At 39.2% G+C, this 27,070-nt stretch overlaps 1 protein-coding gene across 1 annotated transcript in view; it reads right to left on the bottom strand.

The window, feature by feature from the left end:
• Window positions 1-3,710: 3,710 nt before the first annotated feature.
• PAX5 (paired box 5) overlaps window positions 3,711-27,070 on the bottom strand; it is a 280,289-nt gene continuing 256,929 nt past the window's right edge. The window contains exons 9-10 of the mRNA XM_060763745.2: window positions 22,264-22,350; window positions 3,711-4,950 (exon numbers count right to left, since the gene is read on the bottom strand). Coding sequence (XP_060619728.1) covers window positions 4,874-4,950; window positions 22,264-22,350 — 164 coding nt within the window. The 3' untranslated portion in view covers window positions 3,711-4,873. The remainder of the gene's footprint in view (window positions 4,951-22,263; window positions 22,351-27,070) is intronic.

Below are 27,070 nucleotides of genomic sequence, written 5' to 3'. Positions count from 1 at the left end.
CAAAAAACCTACATTGTCTCTAATTGCCTTCTGATACAAAAAACCACAAAGTGATAATGTGTGTGCATGCCAGCTCACTCATGGGTTTTGCCTTACAACACCGAGAGAAAAATCCCTAACATTGTCAGTGTGGACTTGGGAAACTAACTGGGGGAAAGGCTGGTTTGAGTCAGCTCTGAGGGAATCTGTATGCGCAAGCATATGTGTGCATGTATATATGTGACTCACAGTTCCACCATACATTGTCCATAAAATGCTCTATTGTTCATATTGTTGTGCTGGTTATGCCGAAAGCCAGCATACATGATGGTATTCGGAAAGGATGCACAGGAAGCAGGATCTGATGACCAAACAAATGGAAACATTTCTGGTAGCATGTCTTGCATGATCTATGTTTTATCTGGCTGTTTTTCATGTTAAGCTGCATTAATGCCAGCTATAATGGTTTGAATCCTTTGGAAGGTGGGAGGGTTCAATTTACACTAAAAATGTCACCTTTTGTATATAGCAATTAAAATTGGGCATTGATTATTCCAAATATTTAGCTTGCCATTTACATGAATATTAGAAAAGAGTTGTACTAAATTGCAGTCTGACCTAAAAAAATAAATATGTCAATTTAGGGGCCAACTCTTAATTTTATTCCAAGGGAAAATGGAGTAGGGAGAAAGAGTCTGCTGGATTCACTTGATGTCTTTGGCTGATGGCGAAACACATCAAGTGAATCCATTGAATCACATGCTCAAGACAGTCTTTAATCAGTGAGGCTGTAAATACAGCCATAAAATATGGAGACATGGTTTAAACGATTGCTGCTCTTCCAGAACAAGGGAAACCCCATAGGCAGTGTGCTTGGATATCAATGAAATAACACTGATTATTTTACTATTTAGAATTATTAACCCACATTTCTTTTGCCTAAAGTTTTTTTTTGAAAAGTTAATTTCCTTTTTTACAGAATGAAAGCTTAAATGTTGGCACAAAACACTTGTGAGGGAACTGAGAATTCAGATTTTATATTAAAGAGATTCATCAAGTTCTGTTTTACATATTCTGTATAGATTGCTTGGAAACTGTCAATATTTTTTGCTATAAGACAATCCTAACTAGGGTAACAGTGACTTCAGACTAGGACTTTAGAATATGAGATACATTCTTTCTTTCTTTCAGAGAAATGACGGGTTGGATTCAGATCAAGGCTGGATCCATGCTGCTAAATAATGTTTGAACTGCATTACATGGTCAGTGAAGACCAGGCATAGGCAAACTAAGGTCCGGGGGCCAGATGCGGCCCCTGGATGCTTACCTCAGGCCATCCTCATTTTCCCTGTCCTCTTGGTTATGCCAAAAAATGGGAGAGGAAGGCATGTAGCAGCTAAGAGCCCTCTGGAGTACTCTCAGCCACTGTGTGTCCCGTCCTCCTCCCGGCTTAAGGATGGTGCAAGCGGCCCCATTCTTATGCCAGGAGAATGGCTCGAGGAAGGCACACAGTGGCTGAGAGGTGCCACTTGTCTTGCCCTCCTCCCAGAAAAATGCCAAGAGGACAGCCCAAGGATCGGGAAGGAGGATGGTGAGGGGAGCAGGGAGAGATTGGGGCAGTCGCCAAATTTCCCACCTTCCTCCCAGCATAAGGATGGGCGAGCAGCTGGGAGGATAACCTGAGGATGGCCTGGGCCCTGCTCTGCCCCCTCCTGCCCCTGCCCTCTCCCAGGCCCTCCTCACCCAGCACGGGCTTAGCCCCCTCCCTCCTGACTTGGTCCTCCCAGCCAGGCCCGTAATGCAGCCCCAAGGCAAAAAAAGTTAGCCCATACCTGGTGTAGACCCATATAATGCAGTCTGTACTGCACTGAAGTACATTACATGAGTCTACACTTGGAATGCAGTTCAAATTTCCTTATTTGGCAGTGTAGATCCAACCTAAGGCATGCCTAGAGCATAACTGCTGCAGTGAATGGAGTAAAAGTCCTATAGATTTTAGTGGGTCTAACTCTAAGTGTAATTCATGATTGGAATAGACCCAACAAATGTCTGGGGTTCAACCCATTATATTTAATGTATCTCACTGGAAAAAAATATTTGAGATCCGACAAAGAGAAGCAAAAATAAACCTCAAAAGAACTGGAGATGTTTCAGATAAGCATCCACTCTTTCTAGGGCTTATCAAAATAGAGTCACACCTCCAAATCTTTTGAGAGTGGCCAATCAATATTCAACAGATATGAAAACTGGAAGGAATTTTCTAGCGTTAGTGGTTTCAGGCCTAGAGCTAGTTGCAACTAACCTTCCTTTCATCACCAGCAGGATTCTTTCAATAATGTTCTGGATTGGAAAGAGCGGAGCTGCTATACTGTCATTAAAACATCTCTAGAAGGGTCCCAGAGAGGAGAGCTGTTCTCTTCATCATATGGTAAGGTGGCAAGGGGGGGGGGGCATGCCAAAATTCCATTAAATCTTCAAATAGGCACATTTTTCAGAATCTTCACTAGCTATAGATTGACCCAGTTTCATCAACATGACTAGAGAATTGCTAGATTTTTTAAAAAGTCTTATGGTTCTGAAAGACCAGCAGATGTAGCACGACATAAAAATAATATGTGAAATCAACATGGAATGCAACGCATGAAAGCTTGAGCCATAATAACTTTTTTCTATCTAAAAGGCGCCAGCATTTGTTGTTTTAGCAGACTAACATGGCTACCATTTACTTCCAGCCATGTCCAATACATATCAGGAAATCTTAGCAGGTGGAAAATAGCACAATGAAAGTAGTTTAGGGGGGCAATGACTACCTTTTGGGAGGAAGTTAAGCCTACTCCTTCCAGTGGTGTTCTCTCTTCCAAAGTGTATCTTCTTGCCGACACCATTAAGATGTTAAGGATAGACCTAGATTCCTGGCTAAACATCAAAATTCCACCCTAGTTTTCCTTTTGTCCAAAAAGCCCATCTGTAGTTGCATGCTTTTAAAAAAAAATGTTGGTTAAAATGAACGTTTTTGAGTTAAGGGAATTTTATGGCGTCACAAGTGATTGATGTCCATCTTTTGCTGTCATTTGTAAACTTCATTCGGTGCCTATAGGGTGCATAGAACATTGAATGAAATGCCACAGGACTATTAATCCCCTTTCAAGTATCAGGATGAAAATCTGCACAAGAAATGATGCAAACCTATTCTGGGTGAATTACATCCTTTTCAAGTAAGTACATTTCCGGTGGCCCATATTATTTTAATGTATCCTGAAGCATAGTCCTAAAAAGGTCTTCCTTGAGCTCTCCAAATATTCCAAATGACACAGATTTCCAACCAGAATTGCAGAAGATCCCCCTCCCCCTACTTTTCATATATTAAGTTTGTAAAAATCTTAACACCGTTAAAACAGCTGCTAACTCGGCCTCTAAGGCTATACTCCTCCTTGATTTGGACGCTAATATCCATATTTTTGGGCATGGATGGCCACAAGGGAAAGATATCGATGGGTACATTTCCATGGGAGCTGATGGAGTCCACTTACTATGGAATCTAAAGAGTGAGCACATTCTCCTCAACTGATGTCAATAATAATAATAATAATAATAATAATAATAATAATAATGTTGTTGTTAATTATGTCAATGCTCAACATATGGATGGGTTGCATGGAGCTGTTGGCCCTGGACCTCCAACATGTTAAATAACATCAAGAGAGAATTAGGGTGGATTTATAGTGTGGAATTTGACTTTAACTGCCATGGCTCAATGATATAGATTTGTAGTTTGGTGAGGCACCAGCACACTTTGGCAGAGAAAGGAAAAAACCTTGTAAAACAACAACCAATTCCATAACATTGAGCTGTGGCAGTTTAAGTGGTGTTCAACAGCACAAATTCTAACCTTAACCTAGTTTTCATATTAGTTTCGGTTCACCACTGCTCATGAAAATAATAATACTTTTGGGCCATATACAACCAGTTTTTACATATTTTCTATTTCAATCTGCATAAGGCTTCGGTTTTTTGGAATTCTTTCTTTCAACTTAAAGTCAGAGAGTGTGAGTTGCAAATACCTGTAAATCAATATTCAGGAATTAAGGTGGAACTAGCTGTCCATGTTTGTCATTTGTTTATATGGTCAGTACTAACATATGGAGCATATTAGACTGTCATGTATGTAGAAAGAACACTAGCCCCAGAAATAGCCACAATGAATGGTAACCTGGTTCAAAGTTGTGTTAAAGCTTACTAAATTCTTGGAATCAGTGCACCAGTAACAAAACACATATTTTCCAATGTGTTTCAAATTCATCATGTTGTCCGCGTTGCTGTGTTTGATGCTAAACCACTCTACAGTAACACAAAGAAGCAAGTTATTTACATTGGTGCTTTGTCATTTGAGCTGACCAATCTTTTTCCTTAATGCCCCCTTTCTTAAAATGAAACCCAACCGATATGGTCCATTTTGATCACACATCTGGTTACAATTTGCAGGAAAGAGAGACATCCAACAGAGAGTGCTGAGCATTGAGAACTGCTCCTCTTCCCTTGACATGGCCAAGAGCATCAGGGAGAGCTAGTCAGTCCAAAAGCAAGACAGCGGTATGCAACCCAAGGCTACTGCATCTTGAAAGCCACTGGGAATGTCAACAAAACCGATTCTTTGTTTGCTCTTTTTTAAAAAATGGGAGATTCAGTTAAGGTCACTCGAATTTCATTAATGAAAAACAGGAAGTAATGCACAGTTCACCTAGCTGGAAGAATAACAATCCAATCATTGTGTGGGTCTGTGGGGATGTTTTCTTTTAACCTTCCTTGTAGTCCGATTTCTCCAGTTGCATTCTAGATGATTCCAGGGGTGTCATCCGGCATGATATGTTTAGTAAGTGCCTCTTGGTTCCTTGTGTCAGTGACGATCGTAAGCAGCAGCGGCTGCCGGGGGTGCTGCTCCACGGGCTGCAGCGCTGTAATAGTAAGGAGAGCCTAGGAGAGAAGAGACACCATGGTAGAAAAATTCCAAGGATTCTACTCAGTCAAGCAAACAAAGCATTAGCAAAAGGACTCCTAGAATCTGACAACTTCTACAGTGTCTTTTCCACCCCTGATTTCCCAAAAATAAGCCCTAACTCGAAAACAAGCCGTAGAATGATTTTTCAAAATGTTCATAATATAAGCCCTACTCCCAAAATAAGCCCCAGTTAAAATTGTGAACCAGCCAGATATATTTACCAGTGGCACATCCATTGCAACACATGACAAATGTATTAAATTATATAATAATAATAATAATAATAATAATAATAATAATAACTAATTAAATATAAATTTAATTTAATTTGCTGCAGCACTGTAATAGTAAGGAGAGTCTAGAAGAGAAGAGACACCATAGTAGAAAAACTCCAAGGATTCTACTTAGTCAAGCAAATAAAGCATTAGAAAAAAGACTACTGGAATCTGACAACTTCTACAGTGTCTTTTCTACCCTGTTTTCCCAAAAATAATGATTTTTCAAAATGCTCATAATCTAGGTCCTGCTCTCAAAATAAGCCCCAGTTGAAATCATCACCCAGACAGATATGTTTACTGGTGGCACATCCATTGCAACACATGACAAATGCATTGAATTATATAATAATAATGATAATAATAATAATAATAATAATAATAATAATAAATTAAATATAAATGTAATTATATTAAATATTAATTTAATTTAATTTGCTGCAGCACTGTAATAGTAAGGAGAGTCTAGAGAAGAGATGCCATAGTAGAAAAACTCCAATGATTCTACTCAGTCAAGCAAACAAAGCATTAGAAAAAGAACTACTGGAATCTGACAACTTCTACAGTGTCTTTTCTACCCTGTTTCCCCTAACTGGAAGCCCTAGAATATTTTTTTTCAAAATGCTCATAATCTAAGCCCTACTCCCAAAATAAGCCGCAGTTAAAAACGTCACCCAGCCAAATATGTTTACTGGTAGCACATCCATTGCAACACATGACAAATGTATTGAATCATAAAATAATAGTATTTTAAATAAATAAATATAAATAAGTAATATTGTTGTCATAATATTAGACGATAACATTAGAATAAAGGTAGATTTTTGTAAATGAAAAAAGAAGATATTTCCTGAAAATAAGCTCTCATGTGTCGTTTGGAGCACAAATTAATATCAGACCCAGTCTTATTTTCAGGGAAATATGGTAGCTCCCTGCATGGAAACTACATATATATGAAACTTAACAGATTAGTTACTCCATATTGTTTATACCAGGACCATAATATTGTGTCAGAAACAAATCCAAGTACCTAGAGCTAAGTATCAATTACCCTACTTCCCCAAATCTTCAGCATACTAAGAAGAAATAAGAAGCTTACCACACCCACTGTTACCACTAAGTTTATGGGGAAAAGAATAGGAAAAATGATGGAAGTGATGTGTGCTCATCTTTTCTAATTTCAGTGGGGTAGTATTTCAATAGCATTATGGAATTGCACAACTTGTTGTTGTTGTTTTTTAAAAAACACCAACCATGGAGCAGGAACAAATATGGTGGTGTAAATTATATTGTCATATCATAGTTCACTGCATAATAGTTGTCACCATGAAAAAGACCCACACTCCTTTTTTGAGCTTCCAAAATAATATCCATACTACAGTGCTTCACTTGTACAATAAGACAAGCTGTTTTTAAACAGTTGAGAGAGGATTAGGGGAGGCCGGAGGAACCAGTGGCAAGAAGAATAATGCTGTTATTTTCCATTCAGGCTGCCTCTATGCAACAAGTGATCAGCTTAGCTATGCATGAGGAGGTAAACATGACAAAAAATGTAAGCCTGTAACTGCTGGATATATATATATAAAGTTAGCAAGCAAATAAAGTAAAGTATGCACTAAAATTAGTGGAATTACTACCATACCATATTTACCGGAATCTAATGTTCACCTTTTTTGTCCAAATTACATAGTCAAAATTGAGGTGCACCTTACAATCAATGCCACAATGTATATACACTCCGCTATATACGGTACTTAAAATGAACCATTTTCAGAAATATTTGATATAAATCTGCTTTAACGGTATTGTTTTGCTTAGTTTGAATGTGTCAAGGAAAGTGAACATTGTCATATTTAGAAAACCCTCATTACTGAAAACATAGGCTAGAATTATGTATCAGCTACCAACTAAAGTATTCTTAATTACTCACACCAACCCCACCCTATTCCAAAATCTGGTGGAAATGTAATTCAACAATGTTCTGATCACTGGCAGAAAATATCTCCTTGTACTGATGCAGTTAAGTAGGCAAAGAGTGGAGTTACAATCATAGCAATAATGTCTAAATCATTAGGGCAGTTCTACACAGCCACATAATGCCAACTAGAACCAGCATTGAAAACCACCTCAGCCCAGGGAGTGCAGAATAGCTATCAGGACACCCACAGCTGGTTCCTCATAGGAACAAGTGTCTGCATAGCCAAACCCAAACCTAAGGGACAGTTGTGAATATGAAAGTCATCAATGAGTAAATCTAGCTGATCATTCCATATTCTCACAATTTTGACACTGTTGCCATGATCATAATTCCATCCCCAACCCACAACCCCCTATACTAGAAATCAAGTGAAAGGGGAGAAGGAATTACATGCTCATGCTGATTGGAACATGACTGAATGATGTATTGTCGAAGGCTTTCATGGCTGGAATCATTGGGTTGTTATATGTTTTTCAGGCTATATGGCCATGTTCTAGAAGTATTCTCTTCTGGTGTTTCACCTGCATCTATGGCAAGCAGACCTCACAACCTTTGAGGATGCTTGCCATAGATGCAGGCGAAACATCAAGAGAGAATGCTTCTAGAACATGGCCATGTAGCCCGAAAAACCTACAACAACCCAGTGACTGAATGATGTTTTTGTCAGGTTGGGGTGGGGGTTTAGGCCAAGAGGAGTTACTTAATTAAGTATATTGAACTAAGGGCTCGTCTACATATCACTAAAATTGAGGCTAGGGCAAAGCAAAAGTGCTCATGCAACCTAGGACTTCATCACCTGGGCAAATTTACCTGTTGCATGATGCTTTTAGCACCATTTGGGGATGGAACCTACCAGATACCATCAAATAACATACAGCTACTTCTGGTGGGGCTCCGTCCCTGAGATGTATTGAAAGCGTTGTATGAGAGCGGGAGGCTTCCTGTGTTTTAATTGCCAGCAAGTGAAGGGGGAAACTGGGTAATGATGCTTTCCCCTGTGTGATGGGGAAGGTAATGGATTCCCCCGTTGACCCATGGATTTGTAGCGATGCCCAGCAAATCCCCCCACTGCTGCCCACATTAGGCAACTTAATGTGATGAGGTTCCTAGGAGAAGGAGAGGGGGGTTGCCTCCCTCTTTTACCCTGGCTACACAAGCACCTTTGCTGCTGCAGTGACAAGGTGACACTGCCCTGATTCATTCCTTTTCTCATGTGATATGGAGTGCAGTGAAAAGGGAGTGATTATGCAGTGAACCTGTTTTATTAGAACCAATCAAGCTGCTCACACTAACCTCAACATGCAAGGCTGATCCAGAATTTTGCCAAAGCTCTGTAGCATTTCCCAACTTTTCATAATTTGGGGTAAAATCATATTAACCAGTTTTACTCCATGTTACAGATGGAAAATTCCTCAATGTCAACTGGACATCCGGGAACAACTTCAAAATCCAGGTTTGCTACCAGTATAAACAGGCCTTAAGAATTCTGGGCATAATTTATAATGCAGTCAAAATATATTGAGCTATGTCCCTATCTTTAAAATTTATCTTCCAGCTTCGGAATTTCTTTTCCTTGATAAACACAAGAGCTGGAAACTCATGGAAGCCTTTGAGTTGACAGGATTCAGTCTTTTTGTTACTCATATATATGTCACAAACTTCAATTAACAGCCACAATTACACTCAGTCATAATCCTAGTTGGGTCAGGATCCATGCTAATAGGGACATCAACAATATCTAGCTGAATAAACAAGGAGTATCAAGTGAGCATATAAAACAGTCTGGGAGAGAGCATCCTAGAGACAGGCAAACAAGATTAGCTGATAGGGACATGCAGTTTCAGGCTGCAGGCAGATAGACAAGATACAATCAAACAAGTTTCAAGGGAACAGCAGAGATTCTTGAGAATGATTTGAAAAAAAAATCAAGAAAGCAACAATAGCAGCACAAAAGAGCAGTCCAGGTATTACCAAGCCATCCAGGTTGGAAACTGGCCAGTAAATAACTTGTGGGTTGGACAAACAGAAACACCACAACAAAATGTTAGGACCAACAGCCTGATTCCTGCCACCCTGTTGCATTTTTCTTTTCATGTAGGTGAACTAATTTGACTAGAATATTTCTCTGTTTAAATCTAGCTTTTCCCATTCAATGAGTTTTGCCATGGACAAAGATAACATCTATTAGCTATATTTTTACTGGAATAAACCTTGGAGGATGGCACCACATGTTTTTATATGTTTGGAGCTGCTTTCTGGAAGCAGACAATCAGCATTAACAAAGAAAGCCTACATATCTCATAGTTCAAATGAAATAAGCCTGAGATCATTAAAGTGTATGTGAATATATATTCTCCAAGAGGTTTAGTTTTTTTAAAAAAAAACAATACTCCAAACGCTTCCAAAAGGCTCTTACCAATAAGTAGTATATAGCCTCTCCATACAAAAAAAAAGAAAGCAATGAAATTGCTAAACATCAACACCCTTCCATGTCATGGAGGCATCTACTGACAGTTTTAGAGGGAGAGAAACAGGGAGAAATCAATACTGCAGTGACAGATATCATGGAGAAGTCACAAAGTTCAAGACATGTGTAAGGGTCCAATATCTCAAACAGATGAGCATTTGGAAGGAGACTAGAAGCACCACTGTACAATACTGATGAAAAAAGACTTCCTATATAATAGTTAAAGGCAAGCAATTGGCACATATTTCAAAATGGGAATGTGTCAGATGCCCTGCCTGCCATAATTGGAGCAAGAATAAATAAGTAACATGTTTCTAAATAAGTAACCTGTAATAGGATGTTGGTATCAAACTGATACGTATTCAAAATGTCCTTTAAATATTGAACATCAGCCTCAGAAGCCAATGGATTGGTATACTAATACTTGTTGCAGATGGGGAAAAAACTACTTGTGCTAATAATCATTAACAAAAACAAAGAAGTGCTTTTAGCCCATTAAATTTTAGCACAAATATTGGGGCATGCATTTCTGGAAGATGTTATGCGACATCACGGTAGCATTTCAATCCATGTTGGATTTGGCTGAAGGCCAACGCTCTGGTTGCAGCTCACCACAAGCATTAGGAAGTGACTCAAGTTTTGAACAGAAACAATTGACTGGATGCTGCAGCACAACTACTATTTATTTGATTTCCATTTCATTTGTTAAAATGTTTTATCTTCTACCCTACTTCAGATGATTTCAGGATTATTCAAGAAGCTGAAGTGTTCGTTAAAAAAATAAAAATTTAAGACAATTAAAAACAATCTACATAATCTAATACACTTCGGACACAATAGGGTGAGTATCCCTTATTCAAAATGCAGAGGTGTTTTGGAATTTTTTGGAATATATGTGCATAATGAGATAGTTCGAAGATATACATAATGAGATATTTTGGAGATGGGACCCATATCCAAACACAAAATTCATGTATGATTCATATTCATTTTATACACATAGCCCAAAGGCAATTACATACGATATTTTAAATAATTTTGTGCATGAGAAAAGGTTTACATACATTGACCCCCCCCCTCCCCGAAAGGTATTTTTATCTCAGCCCTATGTGGGCAATTTGGGGGTTTGGAGTAATTTAGATTTTGGAAATTTGTATAAGGGATGTTCAACCTATATATACTGTATACATAAGAACTAAAGTGCTATAGTGGGTTGAGCGATAGATCATGACTCTGGAGATCACAGCAACAAAAAGAAAATCTCTTCCCTGTCTTGTGATGAATTGAACTATTTACAGGATGAAAGGTATAAAAAATAAAATCATTTTTTTGAATTGTTCTGGGAAAGCAGAATTTGTTCAGTGTCTTCCTGAGTTTGTTTCCTGTTCCTTAGCAGTGTGAGCTGGGCCTTTTCCCCACCTCCAACCTATCAACATTAATATTTAAAACAAGAGGACCTCATCAGATGGGAAAGTTTAGCATCCTAGGACACTTTTACCCTGTCTAATGGATTGAGCCCCAAGCCAGCCATCACATGATGCCACCCCAATCGGGGTCTAAGTGTCGCTCGATGCTTTCCCTACAACAAGGTTTCCCCATATTGTCCAATGGAGCTAGCATGGGGCCTCACCAGGAGGGCAATGCTTCTCCCATGTGATGGGGAATGCGTCACTGAGAGGGAGCTGTGTGCAGAGCAACCAATTCACCCTGTTGCCCCTCTCGTTTCTTGGTGAAGCCGAACACTTCGCCTGGCTTTTGTGATGAGGCCCTAAGTATAGTGTTAGTGCCTGTGGCTGCCTTCTGCAGAATTCTGGTGTTAGTAGTCTAGTGAGCTCTAAGACCTGCCTGGCTGAGCAGTTTAATGGATCCTCTCTAAACTACAACCACAGCCACAGAATTGAAAGTGGGTCCAAACACTTTATCTTGGTTGGGAAAGGAGGAAGCCTTTTGTGATCCCAACATTGAGATAAGGTGATCCCATTTGGGGTCAGGACCCACCATTTCAGAATCTCTGCTCTAGATAGGTGTAAGATTGCATTTAGGCCATGGATGTATGCATAAAGAGTTGCTTTAAAATTTCAAATCCACCAAGTTTCCCATTTGGCATGGAATAAGAACTCATCCATGTACCATGTACAGGTAACTCAGTGAGAGTCCTACCCAGACTGGGGGTTGGAGACAAAATCTTGTGCATGTGGTCATATCAGGACATGGCTCAGCATATGATAATTTGCTCGAAGTCCAAGCTAAAACCTAGATCATATTCACCATTCCACAGCTATGAGAACCACTATCTACCCCTACATGTGAATGGGTCATCTCAGATGGCTCCAGATGTTATTATCTACTCACTTGGATGTTAGTAACAGTTCAACTTTCCTTTCTTTGCCTTTTATCATCAGCTTGCAGATTAGAACTACCTGTATGAGTTACATTTTGATGCACAAATTGCTCTGGATGAGGGCCAGAATTTTTTCAGCAACACTTGGAAACAAACAAAATGACCAAAGAGCTAGCTGTTGACAGTATTCTAAACCTGTTTTTAAAAAAACTCTTCAAGAGACAACTTTTTCCTCATTCTCCAAACTTATCCTTCCATGCCAGTCCTTACAGTATGATGCTTTTAACATAATATGTGTTCTGTCGCCGCTGGGCCTGTAATTGGTTGGCTTTAAACATAGGATGTGTAACCTTTGCCCAGCAGGAAGCCAGGGGCCTAAGGAGAAGTTCTCAGAGGTTTCCACCACAAAGAGTCTTCAGATGGCTTGAGAAGTGCAACAAAGTATTTTATTAATGAACAATCAAACAGGAACTTCTCTTATCTTCAGTAAAGTTAAGCAAATGATTCCAAACTTTTAGGGAACTGGTGAATTCCTAATCTTGCCCACGAAGCACAGGCAACTGACTTCAATAACTTTTTCTTTAAAGGAAAATCCCCTTTTTAACTTCTCCCAGGCTGACTGAAATCCAACCCTCACTGATGTGGGCTCCGCTACCGGGCCGAACTGCTTCTTGAACGCTGAGTGGACCTACCAGCAAGGCAGTGGATGTTGTCCAGCTGGAGTTCTTTAGTCTTTAAGGCTGTTTTCCTGGAAATTCTTAAAGCTGTAGGAATGCTTCCCTGGAGTTCGTAAAGGTTGAAGCTTTTGTACAGGGGAACTTACACACATCCTATACATAAGCTAACTTGGCTGAGACTAACTAACAAAATGGCTCACTTCCCTTCCCAACTGCCCTGAGCAAGGGGCAGGACCAAAACTGAACGATGATGGGCAGGTGGCCTGCCCTATGACTGCAGCCAAAAGAAGCCACCTATCTGCAGAATCCCTGAAACTTAGGACTACAAACAAACATTCAATGCAAAGCAAACAAAATTGGAGCTCCTGGTACAGCTGTACCAGAACAATATGGTTATTAAAATACAATTCTTCTCTGTAGCTCCCTGGCAGCATTTTATATATTTCTTTAGTTGGACTTTCCCCCTTCTCGATTCACACTTGTGCAGTAAAATCAAAAAGGCCTGTATTTAAAGTGAAAAATGAAAACATCACATTGCAAAACATTCACTCTTTCCTCCTGTCATTACACTCTCCTCTAGAATAAACTTGTCCATTCTTTTGTCATTTTTTCCTTTCTAATTCATATTATCATCAATTTATTTCTTGACACAGTCATTTCTGGCTCATACTTGTTCTCTAATCCTTTTATAGAAACCCACAGAAGTACTGATTCTAATCCTAATTGACTGGTTCCAAACCCTTTCACCTCATATGAAGCCATGCCAATATTGTCAATCTTTTGACCCTGTCCTCTGCAACAACAGCTATATATATCGCTCAGGTATATCCAAACGGGAGCCCTGTCAGGCTCACTTACATTTCACAATGTGCGCAAATCACATCAGTTCAGAAGAGGGAACAGTGCATCAAACAAGATCTGCCATGATCAACATCAAGTTGAAAGTAATGAGTGAAAATGGTAAAGAAGTTATTACAACAAACCAGCATGAAATTGAATCATTTTTCTTCATTAGAGTGTGTTGCTATTATCCACTTTTAGCATGTTTGTATTAAGTAGGCTTTAAGCACGCAAGCTTGCTAGGCTTCAGTGACTGAAACCTCTTGGGTGTCTGTGTGTTCGTATGTGTGTGTGTGAGAGAGAGAGCAAACTAGGAAAGACGTTGCTATTTTATGCTATTACACCAGACAGTTTTCTCAGTGACTTCTGGATTCAGTTGGCTCAAGAATTTCTTGTGTCCAAAAATTGAGGATTTGAAACCTCCAGAAGTATAGGAAGACATAATAATTGCAATTTCTGCAATACCAGGTGTGCCTGGTGTTGTACAAACCTAAACCTGAAACTAAGTCCTTGCCTAAAAGTGGATTGGAATCAACTACACAAAAGGGAGAACATAAGGGGCAATCAGAGATAAAGAGAGGTTTAAATGCATGTATAATTTATGGCACAATCAAAATGTCTACATTTTAAATAACAGGCCTGGATACTTCAAGAAAAGTCAGAAGCAAATGTCTGTGAAGTTTCAATGACAGCTTCAATGAGCCTTTCCAGATTGGAATCTGAAATTAAAGAGCCCAGGGTAATATGACACATGGCAGGTGCCAGTCAAGTCATTTACAGAACCACAGGAAGGCGCTCATATACCACAGTGATGGGTTACAGCCAGCCCTGAACAATACAAACAGAACTATTGTGCTGAGATTACCGATATCAGTAACGTGATTGATGTCATCTTTAGTTGTTCCTGTAATTGATATGCTTATCAGAGGAAAGACCAATTAGAAAAATTACCAAATGCATATCAACAGTTCAACCACCACATCTCCACAACAACAACATCATTTTATTATGGTTTAAAGACCCTTATTGCGCTGTAGGTGTACAAGGTATTCAAGTAATGAGATTAACAACATCCGGTTGATTAAACACACAAATGGGTAAAATGTTGTTAAATTGCTTTACTCTGACCATCGTTCCAGTTTCTGCAGCCCTCAAATCTGGAGAGTAAACAATGGTGTGGATATCTATCACAAAACGTAGGGCACAGAAAAGTGCACTAAAGCACTCAAACCGTGGGTCCGGACCCCAAATGGGGTCCCCTTACCTCAATGTTGGGGTTTCTAACAGAACAAAGCAAACAAACAGAAAAATACACAACTTGTGAGTTTGGTAGCTGGTTAAATGTTCTGTTAGAAATGTAATATAATGGACTAGTTGCTCTGACACGACAAATAAATAAATAAATAAATAAAAATGTTGGGGTCCTGATTTTTTTTCTTAATGTCACCTAGTCACTATTATAGAAATTTACACAGTTGTACAGTGTTTACAGTGGACTCTGTTGAAGGTGCTTCACCTGTACTTCATAAAAAAGGAAATCAGCCCATTTAGCAAGTCTTGCAAATGCTGATTTATCACTATAGGTAAAGGTTTTCCTCTGATGTGAAGTCCAGTCGTATTCGACTCTGGGGGTTGGTGCTAATCTCCATTTCTAAGCCGAAGAGCCAGCGTTGTCCATAGACACCTCCAAGGTCATGTGGCCAGCATGACTACATGGAGCGCCGTTAACTTCCCACCAGAGCAGTACCTATTGATCTACTCACATTTACATGTTTTTGAACTGCTAGGTTGGCAGAAGCTGGGGCTGACAGCGGGAGCTCACGCTGCTCCCCAGATTTGAACCTGTGACCTTTTGGTCAACAAGCTCAGCAGCTCAGCGGTTTAACCCATTGATCCACCAGGGGAGGGGGCCTTTATCACTATATGTTTAATTTTATACCTATTTTATACACCTATATCACTGGGGTCACACAAAAACATCTCAGCCAACAGGGATCCCAAGTGGAAAGGTTTAAGAAGCCCTGCACTAAAACATCTCTGGTTATGGGGAGGGGGCATTTTTAAGGAGACACAGGGGTCTGTGGTAGGGCCAAAGAATGTGTGTACAACAGCAGAAAGGCAGTCCTGTCTTCCCAACATGTATGGAAGCAGCCATAATTTTTTCAATTTTTACTATGGGAATTTATATTTCCATGTAGTGCCATTATGTAACCTCAGTGTCGCCTTCTTCACATTTCAAATGTTTCAGTGTAGCCCCAGTGTGGCCTTCTTCATAAAAGGCAAGAATAAATCAATTGTTAAAACAATTAATATTGTAATTTATGTTTATTCCAACGTAGCCCCTGAAGAAGGCCAAACAATTACATAAAGGCCAAATGCATTAAGCTTCTTACAAAACAGGATAATCATGAAATCTTTTCAAGGATAAAATATAACCACCAAATAAGCACATGAAGATTTGTTGTTGTTTTTGTTTTTAGATTATTATTTTGGGAGGAAATGTTCAAGTGATATTAATGTATATGCATAGCCCATATTCTACTCTTTCCTTCCCCTTTCTCTGTAATTATTCTTTTAAAAATCCAATGGAGGGAAAAGGCCAATTATGTCAAGAATTTGGATAGTACTTGATTATGCTGCAGAGTTGTCATACACTACTCTCTACAATCCCATCCATCACTGGCCTTCGTTGTGGTCAAGAGTGCGCAATTGTACACTTTTGCCTTCTTGTTAATTTGTGAATTTTGGCAAATTATTCAAAGAGATATAAGGGCAGCTCTATCAAATGTTGGAAAGAAGAACATAATGTTTAGGCATTTCATCATATGTGGTTGTCTTGTGGAAAGTGTTGGACTTAAATAGATTTGATGCTGCAAGATAGTGTTACGGTTAAACTTCAGATCAAACTGGAGTTAGATCTTTTGGGAATGCTAGACTACCACTTAGAAAGAAAAATAGGGAAGATTCTACAATATATGATAACTGCTGCAAGACCTGTATATTCTCAGAGATGGAAGCAATTATCCCAATGCAAGAAGAAGCTGATTAAGGAGAAAACTCTGACTAACGTTAAGGAATATAGGGACCTGTTCATCACTTTTATCCCAATGACAATGGGGACATTTATCAACTATAGTAAAAGTAAAGGTTTCCCTCAACATTAAGCCTGGTCGAGTCTGATTCTGGGGGGTGGTGCTCATCTCCATTTCTAAGCTGAAGAGCTGGAGTTGTCCGTAGACACCTACAAGGTCATGTGGCCAGCATGACTGCATGGAGCGCCATTACCTTCCTGCCAAAGTGATACCTATTGATCTACTCACATTTGCATGTTTTTGAACTGCTAGGTTGGCAAAAGCTGGGTCTAACAATGCAAGCTCACCCCGTCTGCGGATTCGAACCACTGACCTTCTGATCAGCAAGCTCTGCAGCTTAGAAGTTTAACCTGCTGTGCCACTGCAACCCCTTTTATCAACTATAGGATTCATGAATTAGTAGTGTATTGGCTGAAGTAGAATTGTGATCACATTATTATCAACTAATATGGGATATCAACCATAGATAGATAGTGGGAAGTTTATAGCTTTTTAAAAAATGGTTGTTTAGTTGTAGTGCAGTGGTTCTCAACCTGTGGGTTCCCAGGTGTTTTGGCCTACAACTCCCAGAAATCCAAGCTATTAGGATTTCTGGGAATTGAAGGCCAAAACATCTGGGGACCCACAGCTTGAGAACCCCTGTTGTAGTGGAAAGTATGTAGTTACGTTGTTTTATACAGTACATCTAAATGGGCTTGTTCGCATATTTTATTTTGAGATTTTCTCAAATAAAAATTAACATTAAAAAAGAGTCACATTTTAGAAAATCTATCATGTTTGGCTTAGTTACACATCTTACTTCAGTAACCACTGTAGGATATACTATTACTGAGTGAATAAATACAGTATTTATTTATTAACTTACTTTATTTCTACCCCACCCTATCTCACCCCAAGGGAGATTCAGAGTGGCTTCCAATTTTGGCAAACATTCAATGCCACAAGTATACAAATATCAACAAAACTATATACAATAACCATTAAAAATCAATTAAGCATATAAATACAAATAAAACCAATTAACACATGTAAACATATAAAACATAACATGGCATAGCCTAGCACCAACCCAAAATTGTTATCTAGGTTACTTGGTCAGAGAGAGTCTATTGCGCTTTAACTTCTACTTGCCAAACTCCTGCTTCCACAGCCAAGATTTCACTTTTCTCCAGATATAAAATAATATAGTTCTGTACCTTCCTATACTGTATATAGAAAGGTACAGAATGATCTCACTAAGGTGAAAGGAACTGGGAGCCTTCTTTGAAGAATTTATCGGCTAAGGACATCATCAGTAAAAAAAAGAGCCCCAGGTGGCACAGTGGGTTAAAGTGCTGAGCTGCTGAACTTACTGACCGAAAGGTCGCAGGTTCTAATCCAGGGAGCGGAGTGAGCTCCCACTGTTAGCCCCAGCTTCTTCAAACCTAGCAGTTTGAAAACATGCAAATGTGAGTAGATCAATAGGTACCACTCAGGCAGGAAGGTAACAGCGCTCCATGAAGTCATGCTGGCCACATGACCTTGGAGGTGTCTACGGACAATGCTGGCTCTTCGGCTTAGAAATGGAGATGAACACCAACTCCCAGAGTCGGACACGACTGGATGTAATGTCAGGAGAAAACCTTTATCTTTACCTTTTTATCATCAGTAAAAATGCAGGTGTGTGCACCTGAGCTCAGACTTTTCTCTATTTCAGGATGAAAAAGAAGTTTGTCAATTTTTTTCAAATAAAGAGCCTTTTTCTGCACTTGCCAAGACATTTTGCAAAAAAAAAAAACCCAAAAAAACCCTCACCTCTAAAATTTGCTCATTTGTGCAAACACTTTCTAAAATGTGAACAGCTAAAAAGAAGTACAAACATGTACAAACAGTCCGGTCAATGGTGAAATTGTATATACGAATGCAAAATCATTAAGCTTTCCATCCAAACCATCCACGAAATCATAAGGCCACTTTAAACAAAAGTGGAAAGGTAGGTATATGTGGGATCTGAAAAAATGCAATAAAATAAAAACAGAGATTTTTAACACCTTTACATATACTAAGCCTTGTTTTTATTTGCAAAGAGTTTTGCATGGGAGAATATTTTTAAAATGTGACACCATCCACAGTTTAATTTGCTATGATCCACTCTATTGGGTGAGAGTCCTTGTACCTTGTAAGCCATCAAATGCAAAATTATCAAGTCATGAATAATCAGGAAATATCCATGTAAGTGAGTAACAGCCCCAAGAGCTACCCTTCATGCCTTTTGTAACCTCACAGCTTGATCCTGAAACCTACTGTTTGGGACTTGGAATTTCACAAGCACATTGGAAGCTGGCTTTGAGTAGAATCTCGGCAGAAATAAAACTGCAATAGAAAAGAGCTTCTGATTTTGGCAACAACACACCCTTCACTATAGCATAGTAAATGGCAATTTGCACTGTAAGAAGCAGTGTGACACCAAAAGCTGTAGCCCATCAATTGCTCCCAAAGGATTTGTTTAAGGGCAAGAAATGTGATGGGTAGAGCTTAGGTGGCTCAATTACTTAGGGACTCAATTACTTAAAACAAAGAAACTGAATTTTTAAAAATGACAAAAATTCAAAATTATTTCTCTGCTAGAGGTCGCACATAACAACCTTGCCATCCATAAATCTGAAAGTCTCTAAGGCACAATATCTCTCTGCTAGAGAGGTGACAATTAATTGGTATTTTACTTACCTCATCCACATAGATTATGCAGGAGAATTCTAATCACCATGTGCTACACACATGTAAGGTCAGGGTGTGCCAGACTTTGACAGTGGTGTAAAATGGATGTTGCTTATTCTCCTTATTAAATGAGGGAGGGGTGGACTACTCAGGGATTTACTATAGCAGAAGTCAAGGGCCCACAGAGAGATTTTTCAGAACCAATGGAATTCTGCTTTACTCTAAAAATTAAATGTTGCCAGAACACCTACTGCATGCCCCAAGCCCTAAATCCGTAAGAAAAAGACAAAAGATTGAGTAGTCAGATAGTGGAAGAAAGGCATTCATTTAGAACTATAGAAGCTTGATGGCTTTTCTTTAACTGTAATGGCATCATGAATACTGCAGAATGTACAGCAAGGATGTATCCAGAGTTCAATATGGAGAAATATATCTTTGTTCCAAGGAAGAACTGTTCATGCATGGTCTGTTCGCCCTCACTTTCTCTCCCCTCCCAAGAGCACATTGTTCTGCAATGAAAGAATGAAACAATACTATTTGTTGTTTCTGTGGTCCAGGCATAACCGCAAAAACTACATAGAGTCGATAGCTGTTAAAGGTGTTTAAGATTGTTGGAGGAATACTTCAACTTCCCATAAGATGCATTTTTTATTGTTGTTCTATTGTCAACCATAAATAACCTGGAGCCCCAGGAGGGGAAAACACCTTACCACATCACTGCAGAATGATCCCCTACACTGCTCAGGATGGATGGATGGATGGATGGATAGATAGATAGATAGATAGATAGATAGATAGATAGATAGATAGATAGATAGATAGACAGACAGACAGACAGACAGACAGACAGACAGACAGACAGACAGATGCACTTTTCAGTTTACCATGTTCTCAGAGGTAAACATGGTAAACTGATCACTAGGCAGAAATACTTTGAAAACTTTAAATAAATAACTAAAACCAATTAAAGCACTCGAGGCTTCTCTTTATATATAGCTCTTCAAACAGATTTAAAGACTGTTTTTAAGGAAACCGTACCAAAACCAGTCTTAAAAACTGCTAGACCAAGCACTTCTAATTTAGAAACCCAAAGCCCAACCAAAATAGCAGCCTTCACTCTGCAATGGAAACTCAAAAGATATAGAATGAGCTTCATCATTCATCTTTCATCTACATTTCTTGATAATATATCATGTCTGCACTTCCACAAAAAACTAAACTTTAGAGTACAACTCACAGGCTCACATACTACTTCTCCAGTGTAGCTGCGTGGTGTTTGAAATCTGCTTGCACTATGGCTTAACTGCCAGTCATCATGATCTGTGATGATCATTTGTTGAAGCAAAGCAAATTCAAACTATGATAGTGGCTTGGGTCAAGAAACATACAACAGTTTGAAATATCACACAACTCTGAGGGAAGTTCTACATTGAACCCATCAATCGGTCTTGATCTGGCATCCTGGATACCAAATTGAGTCTGCTTGGCAGTCTGATAGGGACGGCCTGAGTTGCCTTGGAGGCAGCAGGACGTCCCCACTGCTTTGCCATGCCAAATACCTTGGGCAAGTCACACTTTCTCAGTCTCAGAGGAAGGCAATGACAAATATCACCTGAATAGATATTACCAAGAATCCCCTGTGATAGAGTCATCTTTGGGTCTATGTAAATCAGAAATGACCTGAAAGCATTTGACATGCTAAGTTTTAAAAATCTTTCCTGGTATTGATGTCTGGCTGACTGGATGGTAACTCCTTGGGTGCTCTTTTTACCCCTTCTTGAAGATGGGGACAATGTATGCCCCTCTTCAGTCTGCTGTGACTTCTCCTGTTATACAGAAATTCTCAGATTATTGCCAATGATTCTACCAGTAATACCCTTGGATGTAATTCTTTTAATACCCCAGATGTTGTTAATTTGGCCATGGAGAACTGACTTCATTTAGCATAGGTTCCTGTACTACTTCTTTATCTGTTCTGTCCTGCAGTTCCCTTGCTGCATCATCTGCTTCATTTTCCCCTGATTGAGTACTGTTTTCTTTCTGAGAGAAGACCAAAACAAAAGAGGTGTAAAGTATTTCTGTCTTTTCTCTGTCTACTGTTCATATGGATCCATCTTCTCCATACTGCGGCCATACAATTTCCTTATTACAGAGATCCTTTCAAATTCGTGTAGTTACTATAAGTCAACAGGTGTCCTGCAGGTTCACACATATACATACAAATAACCTTGTTAAAGCTGAAATAGCAAAAATTGCTCCGAAAACTCCAAACATAAGAAATCAATCACAGACTTCGCTGGACTTTCTATAGAAAGGAGACAAATTGGGAGGTCACCCTCTACAGAGTCTAGTTTGTCCCAAGTATGTAAACTTGGATAGAAATTTATAGGACTAGATTTTTCTTTATTTACATAAAAGCTTTATGATTGGGCATTTTGTTGTTTTGTTGGACATGTCTTGTTGTTTTGTTGGGTATAAAATAAAGTTGTTATTATTATTATTGATCATATGCAAAACACCATTACTTCATATTGTAGAAAAATAGATAGTTTGTTTTCAATCACATTGCACATACATATCTGAAAATACTTATTCAAAAAGAGGAGTGAAAATTTCCACGTAAATGAACAAAATTCTTAGAAAGAATGGTTTCCCCCTCTTCTTAGCTTACGTGTTTTAAACCAGTTCAGACCACACTGAAGAGCTTGCTATCTCAAATAGAGTATACTTTTTTACATCTAGATACTAGCTCCTCTTTCTCTTGACCACTGTGGTGAAAACATAACATCAACACAGAAACCTGTCTCTTCATGCATATGTGTTTTTGTTTTTTTGGGTGGCAACCTTAATAGAGTTTTCTTGATATAACTGTTTTTGTGTGTGTAATCAGTTGTAAAAGCAGGGTGAGGGGGTGATCTTACCTAACAATCCAGGATTAGGAAATCTCCAAGAGTCATTGTATGTTGAATATTGCGGGTGGCTGTATGGACTGCCAGAAAATTCACTCCCTGGATTAAAGAGAAAAGGAGACCAAAAAAGGTAATGAGTTAAACCATGACAACCAAGATTAAATAAATTAGAGACTGTTGAAAACATGCTTCATTCTGGCAAGTACACAAACATAAAAAATGAAATGTGAAGGATTGATGAGTGTGTGTAGTTGTAAAGACCTGCTCAGAAGAGAACATTATGTACCTCAAGACTACCACAGGTTTTTCTAGGCATTATATTTTCAGCTCTGTACTATAACTGAAGTTTTCATTTTGGATAGTTTCTTATAAGCCAGCAGTAAATAAACTGTACTATAAAGAACATTCATTTTGGTGAGTAGAAATTCTGTGTGTGATTTGGAAAGCATTTAACTGTCCAAATAGCAATCTTTGTAAATTAAATTCAACGGCATGCAATTTCCATCTACCATTTTTAGTTTTTCAGTTTCTGTTTCCGATGTGCTCAAAAAACTGGACCACTAATCAGAGCTTGTATATGTTTCTTCCAATCTAGCACGACATGTATGTAAATAGAAACAATCCTCTACCTGTGTAGTAGAAACACAGGTAGTGTTATGATTATGAACAAGATAGATTCTGTAGGTTTGTTCTTAAGTTAAAGTTGCATTTAAGTTGGTATGTTTTGAAAGTGTAACTTCAGATATTTTTAAAGCTTTGGATAGCATAAAAAAGAGAACACCTCTGTCCCCATGACAATTACATTTTCAACATTTTGGCTTGTCGTGGAAACAAGGATTGGTGAAAAAGCTTCAGTAGAGACACCTTTTCCCATGATAATACTTCCAGGAGTGAATTTTCTTTTCTAGAGGTAGATTTCCTCTCAACAGAAAGTCTCATCATTCTTACCTAGGGGTCGGATGTAAGTTGATATCCGTAACTCAGAGTCTGCCTGTACAACACAGTTTAGGTTAAAATATACATTTAATTATACCAATTAAGGTGACGGGAGTGGGCAGAAAGACAGTCCCACCCCAGATGTCATTTCTGTGATAGCATGCTAGCACAGAAATGGATCAAGAGATTTTCACACAAGTAGGCTGTAGCCCCATGGCATGGTCATTAATAGCACTCAATCAGATTTGTCACAGGGAAGTGGCAGACAAGTAACCTATTTCACATTGCACCACATGACAGGAACCCTCACCACAGATGATGCTCCGGCATTTATTTGAAGGTGACTCCATGTTGCTCCTCCAAGTAATTTAACAATCACTGGTGTAATTGCTATTGTCTTTCACAAAGCCTTACTCACTTGCTTTGATAGACGACTATGTTATATTTTTGTCAAGAAGCTTCATGGGCCATCAAATCCAACCACTCCTCAGTGCAGGATCTCCAACTAAAACCTCAAGCAGGTAGTTGTCCAGTCTCTTTTTGAAAACGTCCAGAGAAGGGGACCACACCACCGTACTAGGCAGTTGGTTCCATTGCCAAACTGCTCTTGCTGCTAAAAAGTTACTTCTAATGTTCAATCAAAATCTATTTTCCTGTAATGTAAAACTATTACATCTTTTCCTACAGTCCTAGGCAGAAGAGAACAAGCCTGTCTTCTCTCTGGGACAGTCCTTGAGTTATTTAAAGGGTACAATCATGTCACTCGTCAGTCTTCTCCTAACCAAGCTGAACGTGCTAGTTCCTTCTGATTTTCCTCGTGTTTTATTCTCCACACCTCTTAGCATTCTTCTTGCCCTTCTCTGAACCTGGTCCAACTTGTCTGTATCCTTATTAAAATGAAACACCCAGAAGTACTCCAGGTTAGGCCTAGTGCTACATTTGACTCCCACATGCCCTTCAGTTGAGCCTGCAAAACTCCATCTTCTTGTCCTTGAGCTTCTATTTCTCTTATCTGAGATCACTGGTGACTCCATCATTCTCTACCTCAACCCATTGTCCATTGGCAGAAAACCTTATAGGACATCAAAATGTTTAAGGACATCAAAATGGACATCAAAATGTTATAGGACATCAAAATGTTTAAGGATATAAAAGAGTGATATGCTCAGCTCCCTATCTGGAGAATTTAAGAGTTAGTGCTTCCTCATGACAACTATTGTATAGGAGTTATTTGAACACAGAAATACATTTGATGACTGCATCACCACCCAGGTTTCTGCATCCTTTCTATTGTTCATATTACTAGCATGATGAATTTTACCTGAATTTATCTAATAATAACTACAACAAAAATGTGCAAGAACACTGGAATATACATATCTCGAATTATAATTTTTCATTATATATTAGATATTCTTAGAAGACACTAAGAACATTATATATTCTTAGAAGACACTCTTGTTTCTAGATAATAGTTTAAAGTTCAGAGATTCGTTTTATCACACAGCAAATACTCCCATGAGAGGTCAGGGTGGTTAATAATGCTAGTATCACCTAATGGGAAAATCCTTCACAATTATGGAGCAGGTCAATTTTCTTTATGTATGCATACAAAATCCAAAACGTGTAAGTCAATGGGCTTAAACTGTCCCAGGAAATGCATGGTTCCCATTGCCCCATGACTTCTGCAGAAGGAGTTACACCACTGAAGAAAGAGGTCCAAAACAGGCAGAATTTACTGAGGGTTTTTCATCAGTTCTCATTTTCCAGTCCCAGCTATATCTCTTCTACACTCCTGAAGCAGTGGTTGGCAGTGTCATCTCCCTGACTTTGCATTGCTAAGCAAGAGGAAGCTGCACTTTTTCTAAAAATCACCGACACTCTTGCACAAGTATCATAGAAGTAAGCTGACATTTAATTCCCTGATTTTCTTCCCACTACCACCTCCACCTCTACTCCCTTCCCTGTTATCCCCCCTCTCTTTCACACACACACACCACATACACATTCACATACACACACATCTCTAGGCCTCTCTGGGGGACGCTCTATTGCCTGACAGGCTGAGGCTTCCAATTCTCTGTTTTTTATGCCTCAGTGGTCAGGGTGTCAGGCTCCTGCAGTACAGACCAGCCAAGAGCTAGAGGAGTCACTGAATACCATCAGTTCGGTGACAGTATTGCTCGCTTCATCCCACATACTCTGCATATCCATCAGCCATGCAAAAGGGAGGGGGGAGGAGGGAGGGAGAGAAGCATGCAAGAAACAGAGGAGGTGGAAAGAGAGCCAGAGGAAAGCCACCAGCCCCGCTATTAGCATCACGGGCCTCGGACAGACAAATGGAGCAGGAGTACAGTGAAACTAAGCGAGATGAATGAACGCTGCATGAGTGCCTCGTGATTTCCACCAGATACTCCTGCACTCATCAGATATACTTCTTGACAGCACTGTTTAATGATCAACCCAGTCAAAAGCAATACTATGCATCAGCTACCCACGGGAGTTGTGTGTACTCGTCTGTGTTGGGGGGATGGATGAAGGAGTCAGACGATTAGGAAGATGAAATATTTTGTAAAACGATGGTTCAATATATTGGTTTTCTATGATTAGATAGCAAAGTCCTTCATTAAGACTGTTCCTCTTTAAAGATGATCCCATCAGCCACCCACATGGCAGAAATGTACCTTCCTTAGTCAACAAGATGCTCGGAGATGGTTTCTCAAGCCACTCCTGACATTAAAAAAAAGATGCTAAGAGATGGGACAGTGATTTCAACTATTCCTGTCTCATGACTCTAGAAAATGAGTTAATATTTTTCCACAGAGAGGCCAAGATTAACTGTTATTCAGGACCATTGGGTCGGCAGACAGCATGCTGGAATTAGTATTTAGAATTCTTCATTCAAATGTTAACAATATCACAACAGGATATGACTTATCCAAACCTAGCCAATTTGTGGAAAGCTTGATTTTCTACCTGGAAGCATTCAAGCTAGACCTGGGAAGTGACATAACCAATGATACCTATACCGAATTACTTTTTGTACTTACAAGGCCTTTAGCTATTGAAGTGGGACTGGGAGAGGTTGCATCCCACCTTAAGCATATGAGTTTAATTAACTCTGGAAGAGGTTTGTCTAATTTTTATCATATAAAGCAGTGCAAAATCCTGCTTGTTCAGTTCCTTTCCTCCAGACCTAAACAATATACAAGTTGATTGACACAAAACAACAGTAAGCAATGTATTGAGATACCGGCCACATTTCCTTGACTGCCTAGAGTGTTTTACTGAGAACCATTTACCATCAACTAACTGCTGTTATGTGTTGAGCAATATTGAAAAGCTAGTGGTTCTTTACTTTGTACAAGCAAACAGTCTGACTATAACAATAATATAACAACAATAAGCCTCACTTTCTTTTGTATTACAAATATAAGTTAATGAGATCATTACTAGTGTAGTTTACATACAGACACACGCTGCTAATGTGACAAACTATTTCTCCCTTATTGACTGCAGAGACCAATTTGTCATGGCAAATCCGATTTCATAAATACTCTATTAACCAGTGAGGTAAGGATACAAAAACAAAATCCATAGCAAAGAGTGGCATGGCAACAAAAGAAATCTTGTTTAAAGGTGCTTCTAAAGAGCTAGTGTGGTTTTGTGGTTTGGGTGTTGGACTAGTGACCTCTTCACGTGGCGCTAAATAGCCCCGTTTCGCTGCTTTTGGCCAAGACATGAACAGAAATTGCCAAGTGTCATCAGATGATGCTTGGAATGCCCCTACCACATTTCCCGCAAAGTGGAGGGGAAGCATCAGAAGACATCTGAAGGAGTTACCTGCACTTTCCTCCCCTTTCCCCCATATGATAGGGGAAAG

Source organism: Anolis sagrei, chromosome 2, assembly GCF_037176765.1.
Source record: "Anolis sagrei isolate rAnoSag1 chromosome 2, rAnoSag1.mat, whole genome shotgun sequence".
NCBI classification, from domain to species: Eukaryota; Metazoa; Chordata; class Lepidosauria; order Squamata; family Dactyloidae; genus Anolis; species Anolis sagrei.
Note: the sequence above shows the minus strand (reverse complement) of the source record. Positions and strands in the feature narration are given on the sequence as shown.